This window comes from Aspergillus aculeatinus (assembly GCF_003184765.1).
Source record: "Aspergillus aculeatinus CBS 121060 unplaced genomic scaffold BO66scaffold_7, whole genome shotgun sequence".
NCBI classification, from domain to species: domain Eukaryota; kingdom Fungi; phylum Ascomycota; class Eurotiomycetes; order Eurotiales; family Aspergillaceae; genus Aspergillus; species Aspergillus aculeatinus.
In genome coordinates, this window is record NW_020291476.1 from 425918 (window position 1) to 443603 (window position 17686).

The 17686-nt window shown below is 51.0% G+C and overlaps 5 protein-coding genes across 5 annotated transcripts; 3 read left to right on the forward strand and 2 right to left on the reverse strand.

Moving 5' to 3' along the window:
- Nucleotides 1-5715: 5715 nt before the first annotated feature.
- Nucleotides 5716-7410, forward strand: exg1 (glucan 1,3-beta-glucosidase). The gene is made up of 3 exons (XM_025646712.1): nt 5716-5915; nt 5975-6369; nt 6466-7410. The coding sequence occupies exons 1-3, from the start codon at nt 5842-5844 to the stop codon at nt 7245-7247; spliced, it is 1251 nt and encodes a 416-aa protein (XP_025507289.1). The 5' UTR covers nt 5716-5841; the 3' UTR covers nt 7248-7410.
- A 439-nt stretch (nt 7411-7849) lies between these two features.
- On the reverse strand, nt 7850-11801 carry BO66DRAFT_418086 (putative importin 11). Its single transcript, XM_025649718.1, has 7 exons — nt 11438-11801; nt 11286-11386; nt 11093-11230; nt 10019-11034; nt 9495-9967; nt 9253-9441; nt 7850-9202 (listed from the first exon to the last, which is right to left on the reverse strand). The coding sequence occupies exons 1-7, from the start codon at nt 11600-11602 to the stop codon at nt 8144-8146; spliced, it is 3141 nt and encodes a 1046-aa protein (XP_025507290.1). The 5' UTR covers nt 11603-11801; the 3' UTR covers nt 7850-8143.
- A 305-nt stretch (nt 11802-12106) lies between these two features.
- Nucleotides 12107-12837, forward strand: BO66DRAFT_468776 (uncharacterized protein; the record flags this gene model as incomplete). The annotated part of the gene is made up of 3 exons (XM_025652675.1): nt 12107-12443; nt 12503-12641; nt 12705-12837. Exons 1-3 carry the CDS (start codon nt 12347-12349, stop codon nt 12835-12837), a joined length of 369 nt encoding a protein of 122 aa, XP_025507291.1. The 5' UTR covers nt 12107-12346.
- Nucleotides 12838-13245: 408 nt separating this feature from the next.
- Nucleotides 13246-14881, forward strand: BO66DRAFT_463023 (aldehyde dehydrogenase family protein; the record flags this gene model as incomplete). Its single annotated transcript, XM_025652397.1, has 4 exons — nt 13246-13299; nt 13359-13428; nt 13494-13927; nt 13997-14881. 4 exons carry the CDS (start codon nt 13246-13248, stop codon nt 14879-14881), a joined length of 1443 nt encoding a protein of 480 aa, XP_025507292.1.
- A 599-nt stretch (nt 14882-15480) lies between these two features.
- On the reverse strand, nt 15481-17500 carry BO66DRAFT_342782 (acid phosphatase PHOa). The gene is made up of 4 exons (XM_025644473.1): nt 17298-17500; nt 16873-17234; nt 16758-16819; nt 15481-16692 (listed from the first exon to the last, which is right to left on the reverse strand). Exons 2-4 carry the CDS (start codon nt 17056-17058, stop codon nt 15594-15596), a joined length of 1347 nt encoding a protein of 448 aa, XP_025507293.1. The 5' UTR covers nt 17059-17234; nt 17298-17500; the 3' UTR covers nt 15481-15593.
- Nucleotides 17501-17686: the final 186 nt, after the last annotated feature.

Sequence of the window (17686 nt, forward strand, 5' to 3'; positions counted from 1 at the left end):
CGCAGGATCATAGCCCAAAAAGACAAAATCGAATAATCCTTGACGGCCCCCCAGTTCTTTTTGGCAGCGGTGCTGCTGGAGTTAATATCATACTACGGAGTACAGTTACATCCTTTCAGCCACAGTCGATAATAGGAAGGAGTTCTATTGTTGCTCCTCGTCGCGGCCTCGTCGCGAAAGGCATAGAGACAAGTCCAGACACTCTCGCAATTCATCTACCGAACTCAAATTGAGCTTCGTAGTTGAAGAAACTGATGGCCTATCACTGGATGCCTCGGACCTCCCCTACTCTCCAGCGATCATCAGGGGCATGGCAGAAAAAAGAAAAGCAATTCCGATACAATGTGAGCTATCATCTTCAACAAAAAGTAGGTTTTTATTTTCGTTCGGCCGAGGGCGAAAAAGATCAACGACAATAATAGGAGAACAAGCTACCTAGATCGGGGGGAAGTCCCCCATTACTAATAGGCAGAAATAGACCCGGGGAGTCAAAAAAAAACAAAAAAAAAACAAAAAAAAAAAAACAAAGAGGCAAAAGAGACGATGAAGATATTTTTTTCCCTTCTCTCGCCCGGCTGCTCTAATAGGCGAATTAGATTGAGAACCGGTTTCTCCCTACGATCAGGCCACTGCGATGTGGACGAAAACAAAACCCAAACCAAAACCATAAGGAGAAACGGCCAAATAATGACGAAGAATAAAGATTTAGTTTGTGAAGGGCAAAAAAGCAGAGTGATTAATCATCTAGCAGCATATCATCAACCCATTCATCAGTGATCAGTGGTCCCATTCCACTCACGCGACTCTCCACGTAAAGTCAGTTAAGCAGCAAGCTGAAAAAGCATACGTTAACTAACAGCTACGCTACTAGAAGCATAGCTGACGGTAGCTTAGCTTCCTGCGCAGCGCAGCGCTGCAATCCTCCGCTTCGGCAGTTCGGATCTCCCTGATTGTCATGATTGCGGCTTTTGCGCCTGGCTTGAGCCGCGGTTGAATCTTCCGTCCATCGTTCGCCAGGAAGATTGGTGACATCACTTCCTGTCTAACAGCGGAATCTGATCCACTCTTGATGATTTCCTTGGATGGCAGCCTGTCACTTGACCACCACAGCAGCCCATACTGAAGATCCTTCTTCAAAGCACCGGAACAAAATAATCGTGATTGATCCCATCCACGTTGGGGGAATCAGAGAGACTGATGGCTTGACGCCGCCACCATTCGGTTCATTCCAGAGTCGAGATGGAAGCACTTTGCTCAGGAATTCAATCGCATTGAGGCTGCCCCCCTCTTTCGTGGTCCTGCCACAGGAATCCGGGTGATGGCCCAGCCTGCCCCAGCCTGCCCCAGCTGAGTATATCCTCCGTGACTCCCCCCCATTCAACAGTCAAACAACGGCCAATTCCCACCCCATTCGAGACATCAGTCCTGGAAATTATAGAGAGTATTGAGCACCTCTTACACAGACGGACCATCTAGATGAAGGTCTTATGTCAGTCCCAACAACCGCCTGCATAGAGGACTGTCCAGAAGTGACTCCGGTGAAGCGATTTTCCCGGTGGGCTAGACAGTAGACAGACAGAACTCCGTAGTTAGACCCAACACACAGAAAAATCCCGGTCCGCAGCCGAAGACCGTCGGCACGCGATGGGGTTCGGTTCGGTGGTCCACCCGAGGAATGGATCGATCCCCGGTTAGGGTAATTAGCTTGCTTGGAAAAAACGGGCGGGCAGCCCACCTGGCAGTCCAGTCCTGCAACTGATTCAGTGACTGATGATCATCAGAATTCTCATTGGTGTCCTCACCTTCCTTGCACCAGCACCAGATACCAGAACGAGAGCAATTGACGGAGATTGGGATCACGACTCTTGGTCTCCTGGGTATCGCCAAGTCAATCGAGCCTTGGCTGCGAGGGATGAATAAGGGGTGGAAATACCTAACCGATCTTGAGCTAACTTATGGCTCTCTACTTCTAGGTCCATTGCCTAGCTGCGTCGCTAGAATATTGGGTGCTGTGCGTACGGAAATGGCCCTGAATTTACATAGTAGACAGCGGGCTTTGCAAAGGGCAGTCGATTGATGAATTCGACTGCCACAGGAGCAAGCAAGCTTTGTTGGTCTGTCCACACCAGGAATGGCTGCCTGGTCTGCCATGATATTCAATTCAGGACTGGGGTTCTACCAGCAGTGGTAGCGGTAGTAGGTCAGTACGCTTTACCTTGCACGTGCTGTATGATGTCTATGTCCACGGTCTGCCGAGCTCAATGGCCCGATGGAAGCAACTATGTACGACTCGCCGTTCGCCCTCGGTCAAGGATTCGCACACCCCCTGCGTTCACATGTGCGTTCTCTGCGTTTTTTTTTTTTAGTTTTTTGTTCGTCCCCAGACCAATTCTGGCTATCAGCTCGATTTTTGTTCTTTACACTGAACCCCCGGAGATGCTTTTTTTTTTTCAAGATCAATCCACATAGCACCATAATGGAGCAGTTATGCGCGGCGGATGGCCTCTGCAACGGCTGATGTTAACGTTATTTTTGAGATTGTGAGCACGCACGCTGAAAGCAGCAGATGCCCCACGGCTCGACTACGAGCTAGAAACCCAGCATTGACACTATAAGCGCTGCAGGTATGTTAGAAAGCGCTTCTTACTGCACGCTGAACGACGTAAGGAATAGGCTATACGTGGTTCCGGCACCAGAGCTCCTACATCCGACTCACCTCCTCCCAGATGTTCATGAATAGTAGCTATGGAAAGAGACAAGGATGCGAAACAGATCTCATCTCCCCTTACCGAAGAGCCTCCATGCTGCCCACACCCGCTAATCAGCAGGGTTTCTTAAGAAGGAGCCTGCATGGTGAGACATGTCGCGTGTCTTGCTGCCCGTTTCTGCTTGGCAAGTACAACCCCTTGCTCGGCAATCTGGTCGACGCACAGCAATCGATTGCCAGATCTCGCCCGAGAGGAAGGAGGGAGCTTTAGCCATACTTGGTATTGGAGCACCGATGGGGTCGGGGAGATGGCTCTCTATCCGTCCCGTTCGTTGTCCACCATGCCGAAACAACCGGAGGAAGCACTAGGCTTTAGCCAACTTAGCTTAGATCTTGATCACGGTACTCCGCCGGTCTTGGACAGGGGGGAGGAGGGGGGGGCAGGATTCGGAGCTCGGAAAAAAGGCTTGGAGCCTTGGACGAGTGGTGCTGGTAAGTGGTTCCTTGCCCAGTGGATGGCATGAGTTTCCGGACTTGGAGTTGTAGATCGTAGCTTAGCCCAGACTAGACAGCCAGACTAAGCCAGACTAACTTCATGCAGGGGTAGCCGCTTTAGTCAAACCCCAAGCAGTTTTTTTTTTCTTTTCGTCCCATTTTTCTCCTAATTTCTCCGCAATGCATCTGCGATGGTTCGATTGAGGGAGGATGCGTACTCCGTAGCGGTATGATCCCCAGTGGTACGAGTGTGTACAGTGGTTCCCGGAAGCCACAAATCGTATCTTGCCGAATGCCGACGAGGCGTAGTTTGACACTAAAGACGGATATTAAGGGCGCCTTGACGCAGATCGAGATTGGTTAGCGACTTCCATCAAGCCACATGACGTCAAGATTTGGGAGTTGAAAGGGGCTCAAGGCTGATCGAGCTTTTCAGGTACCATCGCTTCTCCAACAAAATCGACAGATTTCTTCATCGACAAGTTCAGGAGGGGCCGGGATAATCGTTAGCTGAGGTGATCGATGTCGGCAAACGATAGCCGAGGTTAAGATCGTAGGACCATAACACTTGTATGACCGATAGGCTATAATAGCCTTGGATTTTGAGAGGGGGGGCCAGGCTGCAACATCGCAGTGGGGAGATTTCATGTGTTCGGTGGGGGAGTGGGAGAATCGATCGTGGGTGTTGATAATCTTAGATCGAACGCGAACAATCTGCTTTCTCCGCGGAGCAACTCCTGTGTGTTTGGGTGCGGGATCGGTGTGGTTTTGAAAAGGTGGATTTCATCATCTCCAGAGACGTAGCGTTGAATGAAAAGCGGGAGCGCAAGTCACTATATCCGCTCATTGGTAGAGATTATTTGAAAATGGAGAGACAGAGAAGGACGACTGTTTCTTTTCGGAGACAAGCTTGACCAGTCAAAAGGCGCATGTGTGTGTATTGCCTGATAGCGAAACTATGTGTTGGTTAGTTAGCGGTTGACCATGACTAGTATAGAATGGTAGTAGGTATGACGCGACTTGCGACTTGTTTGTGTTCTGTCTGCGTTGCATAGAGAGAGGCAAACGCCACCTAAGCTATGCTCTGCTCTGCTGGATCAATCTCCAGTCCCATGTGCGCCAATGGAAACGTTTAGTGGTGTGAAATGAAGCAATGCAGTGACATGAATCATTGGATAAGTTGGGATGTTCTTCACATGACGGGAAAATGCCGTGGTTCGATCCCAGGCCGCCGAACCACGTGACCAGCTCCGCATCCGGCCCGCCGTTCTTGCCTTTTTGACGTTGACTCAACGCGGTTCTCTCGCTCAGTCCGTTCCATTGCCAATTCTCCCAACTGATTTGTCCCTCGCCGGGTTCAGAATCATCACCGGTCTTTAGGGCACCTTCTCGACCTTTGCAGCATATTTGGCCGCTGAGATGTTGTACTCAGAGATACCAATTGGTGCCCGACGAGCTGCATAAAGAAAGTGAGCGGGAGAGGAAGGAGACGGAGGGAGATGCCCAGAACTCTCGGACTCAATTCCACAGCCAGGATTGCAATCCCCCCCCCCCTCACAACTTTATCCAATTGATCCACCTTCACCACCAAAGGAAAGAAAAGAGCTTTGGGCAACATCTCCGCCCTCTTTGCTCCATCAGAACCATGGAAAACTTACTCCCCTTCCTCCCTTGCAAAGGTGGCATTGGCCGCTGATCTACATCTGATCGCCATCCGTGACGTCCTAATTAAACTACTGCGGGGGAACAAAAAGGGTCCAATGCACCCAAGGTTGAGGAGCCTCGGCCGCGATTCCATGGATGCATGGCGGACGATTTGGCCTTGCGTCTAAGCTAATTCTCCCTATCTCTCTCCTCCTGCTCCACCTCCACCTCCTCCCCGCGCCTCAGGGTCTGGTTCATCCACAATCTATATGATTTGCCGGATCTTTGGGGTCTCCCTGCAACCGTCAGGGTGACTTCACATCTCATTGATTGTAGGATCATGCGGCCGGTCTGAATCGCAAGGTGGGTCGGGGAAATCCCCCATCTCTTCCCCCCAGACAGTTGATGATATGTCACTTTCCACTTGTGATTGATTTGTCCCTGACTTGACCCTAAACCTGTCACCCTGTGGCGCGCCTTGTAACATCGTGATCGATCTGATCCCCAAGAAAAGCCGAGGAAACAAAACTTTACACTAGGTTTATTTAAAGACTATTCTCCTTTTTCGTGCCTTGTCATTCTGTATAGTTCCGTCTCCGTCCTCGATCGTTGAAGAATGTGAATCGAGGACTATCCGACTATCGCTCTAGATCATCTACCGATCAGCCTCGCTTATACGAACCTACTTTGCTTGACTGCATTCGGCGTCTCCGTATCTAAAGCCACCTCCAAGACATCGACAAGTGGTCTGGCCGCTAGGCCAATTTTCTGAACGCAGTCCTAATTGCGATCTGTGCAGATCACTTCAAGATCCCCGCTCTGACTTCGGGGCGTTCCTCTGTTTGCGGTCGTCTGACTTCCTGCGTCTTGAGCTCTTCTTTACTTAAACCATCTGAATTCCATTCCTGTTCAATGCAGATCGCAGCCAGGATTCCTCTTCGCATCCCAGCCTCCTAATAAGTCATTGAAAAAGCCAATCATCGTGTGTTTGCAGTATGTTGAGTAAACGCATGCAAAGCGCGCTTCTGGCGCTTGGTCTCGTCGCCGTGGGCGCCGATGCCGCTGCGGTGTTAGTACTCCTGCTACTACATGTTTATTTGTTTGTTTTCGACTAACACGCACATGAAGGCGCTTGGAGAACCGAGCGAGTGCATTCGACTACAAGAGCCAGAAGATACAGGGTGTTAACCTCGGTGGCTGGCTGGTGACCGAGCCCTGGATCACACCTTCAATCTACGACAATGCAGGTGGTGCAGCTGTCGACGAATGGACCTTGACCCAAACACTAGGCAAAACTGAAGCCCAGTCCCGCCTTTCTGCTCACTGGAGCTCGTTCATCACGCAGGATGACTTCAATCGAATCGCCCAGGCCGGTCTCAACCACGTCCGGATCCCTATCGGCTACTGGGCCCTTGCGCCTATTGAAGGCGAGCCCTACGTCTATGGTCAACTGGAATACCTTGATCAAGCCATCACATGGGCACGAAGTGCCAACCTTAAGGTCATTCTCGATCTACACGGCGGTAAGCTTCCTTTCCCCCACATCTTGTATTACTACACACCCCCTTACTCCAGGTTTCGGAGGCCACAATTGATGCTGACCAGGGTTATCATCCTAGCACCGGGATCCCAGAACGGGTTCGACAACAGTGGCCGCAAGGGCCCCGTCCAGTGGCAGCAAGGGTCGACGGTAAATCAGACCCTGGTCGCCTTCAACGAACTTGCCAAACGCTACCTCCAGCACTCTGATGTCGTCACGGCCATCGAAGCGCTCAACGAGCCCAGCGTTCCCGGCGGGGTTAACCAGGACGGGCTCAAGCAGTACTACTACAGCACCCTGGCCACGGTGCAGAGCCTGAACCCGGACACCGCGCTCGTCCTGCACGACGGTTTTCTCTCCGTGGACTCGTGGAACGGCTTCATGCAGTCCTCCAACGCCGTGATGGACACCCACAACTACCAGGTCTTCGACAACGGTCTGCTGGCGATGGACATCAACACGCATGTCCAGACCGCCTGCGCCTTCGCCAACCAGCACCTTGTCACCACTGACAAGCCCGCCTTCGTCGGCGAGTGGACCGGCGCCCTCACCGACTGCGCCAAGTACCTGAACGGGAAGGGCGTCGGCGCCCGCTACGACGGCACCTATGGCTCCAGCGGCGCCATCGGCAGCTGCGCCACCCACAGCACCGGCACCGCCGCCGGCCTCTCCGCCGACGAGCGCACCAACACCCGCCGCTTCATCGAGGCCCAGCTCGACGCCTTCGAGAAGAAGACCGGCTGGGTCTTCTGGACCTGGAAGACCGAGGGCGCCCCCGGCTGGGATCTGCAGGATCTTCTGGCCGAGGGCTTGTTCCCGAGTCCCTTGTCCGATAGACGGTACCCCGGACAATGCTCTTAACTGTGTTCTTCTTTCTGTTTTTGATCGTTTTCTTTTTCTCTTCAATTTGTTCATCTCTTCGATTCCATTCCATCTGCATTGGTTCTTGAGCCATTCGGCGTATGTGCCATTTATCTTTGTTACATAGGACATGAGAATGAAATTCTTGCCATTTATTCAGTAACTTTGTCTTTGACCGGTGCCTTCCACATAATCTGTCTTAGATTGGGTATCCTGTTACATGGAGCCAATTACCATCCAGTCGCTTTATGTTCTGTAACTTCTCCGATGGACTGCTTCCTTCCCTGCCTTGGGCTCCCAGGCCCCGGCCCCGACCCGTGACCCGTCCGTGACTTTCGTCGTTCCTTCCTTTTCGGGCGTCGAAGAGACCATGAGTAAAAAGCCTTACGCACCAAACTCTTTCTTATACGGCAAGTCACGCGATGATGAATTGGTAGCAACTTAGCCCTTCTCTACATCGCTTACATCATCTCCAGGCACTACAGTAGTTACCAGCACCTTCTTCCATGATAAACCCCCAAATCAATGAATGAGCGAACCGAGTGCGCGACCTCGAAAGAACCTAACTGACTATCCATTCGTTCGAACCATGAAACTTGTCTATATGTATGGGGTATTTCAGCAACAGTTATAGTCAACAGAGACACGGGGAAAGATGAAAAAATGACGAGAGAGAAAACAGTCTGTCCATGGATGAGAATGGCGGGGAAGGGGACACCTGTCGGAAGAACGGGGCGAGCAAGCATGGTTAATATGATGCATAGATACGATGCAACAAGCAGGCAGACAGGCATATGCAGGACAACACATGATCATCACGACCATCAGAAGGTCGGGAGAATGTACGAAAGGGAATTAGTGGTTCCTTATGGGGTGGAAGGAGGGGGGAGAACCCTTCAGAGTAAGCCCAGAGCCCCGAAAGCCGCAACCACCTCCCGGTCAACGTTCAGCAGCCAATCCTCCTGGAAGCGCTGCTCGCCTCCGCAGCCGACGATGACGGAACGGAGACGCTCCCGGATGAACTCCCGGATATTGACCTTGTGCAGAATGTCCATTTCATCCCAGGCGCGACGACGCTCGTTCTCGGGCGGCTCGTGCTCGTCGCCGGCGGCCGTCTGAGCGTTGTTCCAGTAAATGAGGTAGTCGCCGCCGCGGGGGTCATCAGGGTTCGCGCCACCGGCATCTTCGGAGAGCTCGGTTACGATGTCGGTCCACATGGTCATGTAGGACTGGAGGTTGTCGAGGAGGTAAGTCGGGGGCTGGGAATCGGGCCCATTCAGGGTGAGAAGTTGGGTGAGGGCGAGGGCGTGGAGTTTTTTCTGGGTGCTGCTACCGATGTTGTCGTAGTGGAGAAACCACTCCGCCAAGATCCAGTTGAGGGCTTGCTCCTCTGAAGTGTTGGTGGCAGAGGCCACGGCGGAAGTAAAGATCTTGGGGTGGGCCACGGCGAGGCGTGCAAGGACAGAGAAATAGTCCGTCTCCACAACCCCATAGACGGAGGTCTGTTTGCGGTTGGGTCCCGTGCTTTGACTGGCCTCGTAGGCAGAGTGAAGTCCCTCCAGGAGGGCAGGAAGGAAGGAACTGTCGAGGAGGGAACGGGTGATCACGTTGTAGGTGCTCTCGCTACCGCCATCTACCGCTTCGGCGCCACGGAGCATCAGTTCCACGAGACGGGGTACAACGCCCAACCGCTGGCGAGTGGTGATTTTCAGAAGGGTCTCGAGGGAGACGAGTAGTGGGAAGCGAATCCGATCGCTGAGAATCTCCTGAGGGGCGAGGATAATGTAGGATTCAACAATCTGGAGGGCTTGTGGGGCGCTATCCGTGGCTGCCTCCATGATGGGCATAAGGGCTGGAATGAGGGACAAGATCTCTGGAGAAGCCGGGGAGGGTGTTTGCATGAGGATCGCAGACCAGAGGTCGAGGGCTTCGTCGAGAAGGTAAATGAGAGTCTCCTGTATGACCATGAGCATTGAAAACTGGCTCAGTGGGGTTGAAAACTTACAGAGCCTGGCTCGACAGAGTTCTGAATTAGAGGCAAGATGATTGAGTGATATCGAACTGAGTCTTGCTTGAGGGAATGGATGAGAGACGAGAGAAGAGTGAGGATGGCTTGCTTCATTAGGTGTTCTTCTCCAGAGCTCTCCCAAAGAGGTGGCAGCAAAGACAGAATTTGGTCCGAGAAGGGAGCAATCTGGGTAAGGTCAGAATTGATTGCTGTTTACTTGAACCTGTTGATGCACTTACATGATCTTCCATCTTGACCACAGCCATACGAACAGTATCGAGTAGGCCCATCCTAGTCTCTGAGAGCTCCACTTCTTGAACAAGAGACATCAGGTCTTGGAGGATCGACGGAGCATATGGCAAGAATTCAGTTGGTGAGAACTCAAAAGGATCGAGCACGTTCTTCAGCTGTCTACCAGCACTGATGCGTACAACAAGGTCATTCAACGGGTCTTTCCGACTGAGCAGATGCTGAAATATTTGATACACGGCATTTCGGTTGAGCTCGCTCGCCTTTACTGGAACCCACTGACCCAGGAGAATAGCGATCCTTCTTCGAAGAAGATTGTAGCCTTGCTCTTGTAGTTGAACTTCCGGCACGAGTGTGGCCTCGAGGAAGTTGTTGAAGTCCAGGTGCTGTTCTAGACTTGCTGCAGATAGTCCAATGGCCGAGTATAGCGAATCTTTCAACAGCACATCGTGGTTGTCGGGACCTATAACAGATCATTAGAATAGCACCGGTGGCAAAAGGTTTGACTGCTTACTTGCGAAGCCGTAGAAGACGTGCAGCAAGCGGGGGATGAGCAACTCCTTGAAGTGAATGACAAGATCAAGGAAGAGCTTTTCCGAGCAAGACCGGATGGAAAACTCCCACGCCTCCGCGATATCCTCTTCTTTTCTCTCCCATTCTTCTGGGTCTTCTTCCCATTCTTGAAAATCGTTCTTTCTGAAACGAAAGAATTGGGTAACCAAGAGTTCCATGACACTAACGACAAAGTCGTGCGTGAAAAGTTCGGCTTTGATGAGTTCCACAGATTGCTTCTTCTCTTCCTTGTCCTCTGCAGTTTGGTACTTGAATGTCTGCGCAGGATTGAATGCCATTTTCGAACAAGCTCTGATCAGAAGGAGCGCTCTCAGCCCGGTTTTTTCCATCAGTGTCTTGCCCTCCGATTCTCCGTCAGCTCCGAGCTCACTGTAGTGTTCGCCCAACTGAGTGACCAGAGTCCAATAGGCCTGAACAAGACGGATGCTGTCGGGTAGTAATGCAAAAGAGGCTGGTCGGTCCTTGGCCATCTCCACATGAAGCTTAGAGAGTTGCAAAAGATGCTTCTCGACTGCCCTTTTGAATGGATCTGAAATGGCTGCAGGGCCATTGACGAAGTTCAAGAACCTGCTGAAGTGGGCATGAGTGAGGACCCAGAATTCGCGAACGTCCTTATCCCGGTTAGGGTGTTCGAAGCCGGCAATAACCAGGCGTCGAATGACCTTAAGAGACACAAGGCTCTGTTCCATAGCCCCCAGCAGTGCTGTCTCATCAACGCCCCCTTGCTCCAACCAAGATACCCAGGTGTTCACCTTATCCACATATATGCCACCAAGCAGATGGAAGACCTCGGGTGCCACGGACTGGAGGTTGGCACGAGTCCTTTGTAAGCGAGCTGTTGACAGCTCTTTGATGATTTGCAGTAAAATGACGAGAGTTCGCGGTAATTGTAACGGGTTCGCGCCTGGCTGGGTGGAGGAGCGGAGGAAGGCGATGATCGAGGAGATTGCGTCAGGCCTGCAAGAACAATCAGCTAAAGGTAATAAGTCCAGTGCAGTGATGCGAGATCACATACCAGTCTTGAGGGAATTCGTAGCGCATTATCTTAGCTAGCATCAAGGCATTGTGAAGGGCGAGTAGAGGGGCAGGTTCCACGACACCAGCTTGTAGTGCCCTGAGCTTAATCTGTTCCTTCTCCTCCTTCTTGATGGCACTTTGCGAGTATGTCAGTCCTTGTATATGAAGTCAACGAGCTCAGGCGAGCCTACTTAGTAGCGGTCTTTCGCCAATACTTGTCGATGCCGTTCTTTAACTGGATGATGGCAAGGTATCGAACTTCCGATGGGACGGACTGATCTAGGAATACGTCCTGCGGTAATCAGAATTGATAATGGCAGCCGAGTCCGTGGGAGAAACTCACCTGAAGGTACGTGTAGTACATCTCCTGTTTCTCCCAGTTCTGGAGTTGTTGGGTGCCCGTCTGCACCTGCTGTTGGGTTGAGCTCGCGGCTAAGATCAGTGCATTGAGAACATTATGCGGTGTCAGCGGGTTGGCTTCCCCTGCCAACTCGATAATCGAAGCCATGTTGTGCGTGAGATGCTGTGTTGTCGGGTATAGAGCCGACTAGTCGAAGGTGGTGTATCGCACGCGTCGTACTGCGCAGCTTGGGGTACTCGGAAACTTAATTGCACAAGAGATGAATGGCGGCCAAGACTGGAACCCCAACGACTCGATGAAGCAAGTGATGCGGGTTTAGTTGAGTCCTGATGCCCTGCCCTGTAAGTATACAAGAATACTGGGACTGCGGGGGATGGGGAGAGAGAGACGGAATGTGTATTGTTAACAATGACAAGGAGCAACAAGCAGCAGAGAAGCTTCAGGCCCGGTCACCTGCCTGATTCATTGATTCGACTGCTAGCAATCTTTCGTCCCCGCCGAGGCGGGGACACTCCGGTCTATAGTAGATCCGCTCCGAGTAGCCCTAGGGTCGGACCCTGAGCACTAGGCTCAATCGGGATCAAGCTTCTTAGGGCTTGGAATCGCATGATATCATATAGTTGGTACCTACTTGCTACGTAACTTAGGTGACCGAGTCACATAGATCTAGAATCGAAGGCAAGCACCGTTACATACCTATGATGTCTTATGATGCAATTTCCTTCACACTCTCCATCAGAGATGTGTCCAAGAGGACATATATAAGCCATGAAAATGCTGGCTTGTCCTAATCATAAACATACCCTCGAACTCCCAGCTCGATTCTCATTGCAACAACCACTATATCCCTTTTGTTGAACATATTATCCATACCACCAAATCTCCATCAAAATGAACGACTACGACAAGGTTCGCGTGGCTTTCGACGCCGAGAAGGATTTGAACTCCTACCAGGCCAAGCAGGGCCTTGGTAAGAAGAGTGACTCCAGTATGTGAACCGTCCCGTCACCCAACCACGCCCCATGGCTCATTGCTGATGTGCCAAAGCATTGGAATCTGGTGTGGATGAGATGGTCGAGAGAAAGTTCGAAACTGGCATTAGAACCGGCCGAGAGGCTCATGCCACTGGAAGCAACCGTAAACCCATCCCTGAAGATGAGGGTGGCAGCCGTGACGACCGTGGCCGGTAAGAGAGGCATCCCTCCTTCTCATGTCCTTCACATGGAAGCTAATATTGTCCCTATTGTAGTCTTGCACCAGCTGAAGCGTTTGAGGGCCTTGGCGGTCCTGAGGATAAGGTGAAGCTCAACTCGGAGCGTCGTCCTGGCGACCAAGACACTCTGGACATTCAGGATTTGAAGCGTGCTGGTCTTGCTGAATAGGTCATCTAATGTACTATACCTGTAACGAATCAATCATGAGGCATGTGAAGATTATATCGACTTATCAACAAACCCTTGTCCATTTGATTGTAGCCTTCCGTGGATAGTGAATACTGGCTGCGACCGGTATCATAAGGGAAGAAAGTAAAGTTCAAGTCGGAGCGCCACGAAGTGTTTGAAAGCTGGTCACAGTTCATGACTGGCATGTCAATGTTTACCTGAGTTTGACCTAGGCTGGGTCAATTCTTCTGCTCCCGACATCTGTTGTGAATGTGATTCTCACCTAACTAACCCCACTTTACCTTGTGTTGCAACAGTTAGGTATAAAGGATGGAGTAAATTGCACCATGTCTGAGGCCGGAAAGTGTTCTTTATCATCAGATACTTCGTGTTACTTATAATCGCAACATGACTGGCCCTACAGAGGAGCCGACTTCAAGGCAGTTGTTCATCAATGGCAAGGTAGGGTCTAGCATCTTATGAAGATGATAAGACTTGCAAGCTGATATCACTCTCAACAGTTTGTGCCATCATCAAACGGAAAGGTCTTCGAGTTAACTAGCCCCTATACCAATGAGAAAGTGGCAGAGGGTAAGTGAGACGATGCAATTATACCGGAAGAACGCAACGTCTAACATGACATTATTGCTTTCCAGTCTGTGAAGCCAGTGAGGTAGACGTAGATGCTGCTGTTGCTGCGGCCAGGGCCGCATTCCCGGCATGGAGGGATCTCTCCCCAGCAGACAGAGGTGTCGTTCTGCGCAAGATTGCATCACTTATTCAGGATCATGAGGAAGAGTTTGCGCGCTTGGAAGCTTTGTCTACCGGGAAGCCAGTGTCTCGTTACGTCGATTCCAGTATGGCCATCGAGACATTCAATTATTTTGCGGAGGCTGGATGGACTGTTCAAGGATCATCCAGTAGAAACACGCCTGGTCACTTCAATATCACGGTGAAAGAACCGTACGGAGTCGTGGCAGCCATCATCCCTTGGAATGTACCACTCGCGTCCTTCGCCACGAAGATCGCACCGGCGGTGGCAGCTGGAAACACCATTGTTTTGAAAAGCAGCGAAAAGTCGCCTCTGACTGTAAGTTCCCTCTGAAAGGTCCACAGTTCACTGCCCGTCAGTCAATACTAACAATGGGATACCATGCAGATCGGCTTGGGAGCCAAGCTGATTGCCGAGGCCGGATTCCCACCCGGTGTTGTGAATATACTTCATGGATATGGCCCGACCACCGGCAATGCGATAGCCTCACACATGGACGTTCGCTGTATCAGCTTCACCGGCTCTAGCTTGACAGGACGGAAGATCCAAGCCGCTGCGGCCAAGTCCAATATGAAAACCGTACACATGGAGCTGGGGGGAAAGACCCCTGCCCTGATCTTCGAGGATGCGGACCTGGAATCTGCAGCTGAGCAGACTCAGTTCAGCGTGCAATTCTTCAGTGGACAAACCTGTATCGCCAACTCACGCATTTACGTACAAGAAACAGTAGCAGACAAATTCCTCGCTGTTTTCAAGGATAAATTTGGCGCTGCTATACTTGGAAACCCGTTGAATGAAGCAACAAATCAAGGACCGCAAGCTGATAGAACTCAGTATGAGCGAGTCAAAGCATACCTTTCTTTGGGAGAGAAGAAGGGTAAGTTGACACTCGGCGGTGATGCAAAGGATGGAAACTTCATCAAGCCCACTGTGTTCGAGGAGGTGCCGGAGGAGTCTCAGATCATGAAAGAGGAAATTTTCGGTCCTGTGGTAGTGATCAACACATTCGGGAAAGAAGAAGAGGCCATTGCAAGAGCCAATGATAGTGAATTCGGCTTGTATGCAGCCGTCTTCACCAAGAATATTGACCGGGCTCTGCGGGTATCGAAACTGCTTGAAGCCGGGACCGTTGGCGTTAACTGCACAAGTCCTTCCATGGCGAAAGATATGCCATTCGGAGGCTGGAAAGGCAGTGGCATCGGTCGTGAGGGCTATCTGCATAGCATGGATAGCTATCTGGATACCAAGTCCATTCTGGTCAAGACAGGCTAAGACAAGGATGGTCCGGACTGCTCGGTCTTCCTTCCTCTGGTCTGGACTTATTCCAGACTGACCTGCGCGATTCTGCTCGAAGTGAACTGATTCCGTAAGTTAGCAAATTGCAATGAGATACTATTTTTCGGTTTTTGCAGCCTCACAAGCTCAATAAGATTGTGTACAGGCCATAGCGGAAAGCTCAATGGCGTTCAGTGCATACTAAACATGTGGGAGATGACGGAAGACTATGGGTCCGGGCGATAATGAACGCTTCTGCACCTGGACCTCAACACCAAAGCAGAAATCGCACCTTATTATCTAGGTCTGAGTGCACTGGCCAAGGCATCAGAAGTAGGACACTGAGATGACTACCTTTCATCCAGTTTTGGAAGACAAGCTATACGAAGATAGCTAGTTAGCGAAGAGAACATTGTTGCACATACACAGCGCATCAAGAGCTCAAACCAAGCTGCTCCAAGCAAACCCCCATTCCTGAAGAGCCAATTCCCCTTGTTGATATCGCTGCAAGTGTACTCTTTTTATTTAGATTGGTTTTTGGTCATATACTAGAGAAATTGAAGCAATAATCATTACCTTTGTTATGTCTCATTATTCCCAGTCATAACGTACATTAAATGCTAACCCTAGTCATCCACCTTTTTTATGCGTAAGGATGAACCTTATATTCCTCTCCATCTCGATCCAGTCCAAGAGAATCGCACTTCACTCACAGAATGCTCATCAGCAGAGCCACAACGGCACCCGAAAGAGTGGCAACCCCAGGCAACATCATAGGGTTACCAGTGTTGGCAACAGCAGATGATGAAGCAGAAGAAGAGGTAGAGGAGTTGGAGCTGTTCTGCTTCCTGGTGGCGGTGACGTCGACATTATACTTGGATTTGGTGTCGTACGGGAAAGGGCTGGTGTAGTTGTAAGTAGGCTCAGTGTTGGCAAAGTTCTTCTTCACAATGTCAAGAATACCATGGCCAGCCGAGCAAGTACCATTAGTCAAAGGGACTGGCCACGCAGAAGAGTACTCCGAATAATCACTATCAGAGAGCGGGCCAGGGTAGGTCTCGTTAAGGTGGAGATTAGTGGTGTCAACATCGTAGTTAACGTAACCAGTCTTGTTGGCCACTATTTCGAGAATGTTGGCGCCACAGTCCCAGCGCCCAAGGGAAGGCAATCCCCAGTTGGCCGAGACGGATGCAATGACGGAGTAGTGGGTGTAGAAGGTGTCGTCCTTAGTGCCCTTTAGGTTGTCGGGAATCACACCACCCAACAAAATACTGAAGATTTTGTTTCCCTTGGGGTAGGTCTTGTCCTCATCAAAGGTGAGGAGCAACAAGGTATCGTTCATGAAGTAGGAGTTGTTCAGCAACGGAGGCACCCAGCTACGCTCCCACTGAGCAGCAAAGGTGATGTTTGTGTCGTGAGCGTCGTCAGTCATGTTGGGAGTGATAAAGGCCCACTGAGGTAGCTTCTTGTTGGCCAAGTCATCTTCAAAGCTGGTGAAGTTCTTGATCTGACGCAAGCGAGTGCTATTCTGGGCAATCGAGTCGAACAGAATCAAAGGGTTGTGCTTTCGCACGTAGTCATTGGCATAGGTGACTTGATTAGAGTAATTATACCCTTGGAAGCCAGGATAAGGGAGGTGCTCCTGATATTCACCCCAAGCAATGTTCTTCGTGTCCAGCAAATCAGCGACAGTAGAAACGTTGGCCGGAATTTGCTGGAAGTCATCGTTGTCCATGCCAAAGGTGTCGCCAGAGGCCGAGGCACAGTAATTTGGCTCGGAAGGATGGGTGACTGCGTAGAAATTGGTCCTATGTAGAGCACCGTGTTAGTGACGAACGTCCCGTTCTTCCATTATAGTACGGAAGTCACTCACAGTGTGATACCTTGCGAAGCCAGCCATTGCACGTTCTCGTCCGCAGCAGCATCCTCGTAGTCCTTCCCATGATGTCAGCAGAATTCATGGTGATAAGAATGGATCAGGCCCATACAATGTTCTCAAGCCAGATCTGATAGAAGCGATTGAAGACAAGACCCTCGACATTGGAGACGGGGGAGTATGGCTCGATTGTGGCCGCGGCCTTCTCGATCTCCGTTAGAGAAGGCTCAGAGACGTTGGCGAGCTGGGCGTACGCCACGGAAGCGGCTGCAAGCAAAGTGGCGGCGGAAGACTTCATTGTGACTTGATTTCCTCCAAGACGAAGTATCTTGACGATCACCAAGGAAAGGGTGGTAGATGAGAGAATGATCAGCGCTCAGTCAAAACATTGGGGAAGGACTTCTAGTCGTATATTTATAGGCTTCGGCAAGAGAGAAGCAGTGCATGTCTCCGAGCCACGCGAGACCATGTGCCCTGACCACGGGTTAGTACATAGAATGAGGTTCCACAGAGCGGATAGTTGGCCAGGGACCGTACTGCACGTTGAAGCTGAAATGGACCACGCGGATCAGGAAAGACCTTCTATTCGACAGTTTGCATTCTGGCCTATCCTTGTTCAATCCTGGTCTAATCGGCAGCTGGGGTGACATCGTTCGACCTCACTGCACCTTTCTCGCTTCCAGAACAGCAGAACAGACAAAGTGGGTAAGGAACATGGATTCTCCAATAATTCCCTTGACCACGTTCCTCGAAGATGGAGAAGGCACACCTGAGATTATGCTCGGATTGTATAGGGCCACCTGGGTTGCCCCACGGGCTAATCCCCGATCGGTTCTAGTGAGCCCCTAACAGTGGGGTAACAACTGATAATAAGGGCGGGCTTCCGTAGCACGTGCGCCTGTCGCTGGTTCTGTGAGGACCCTTGA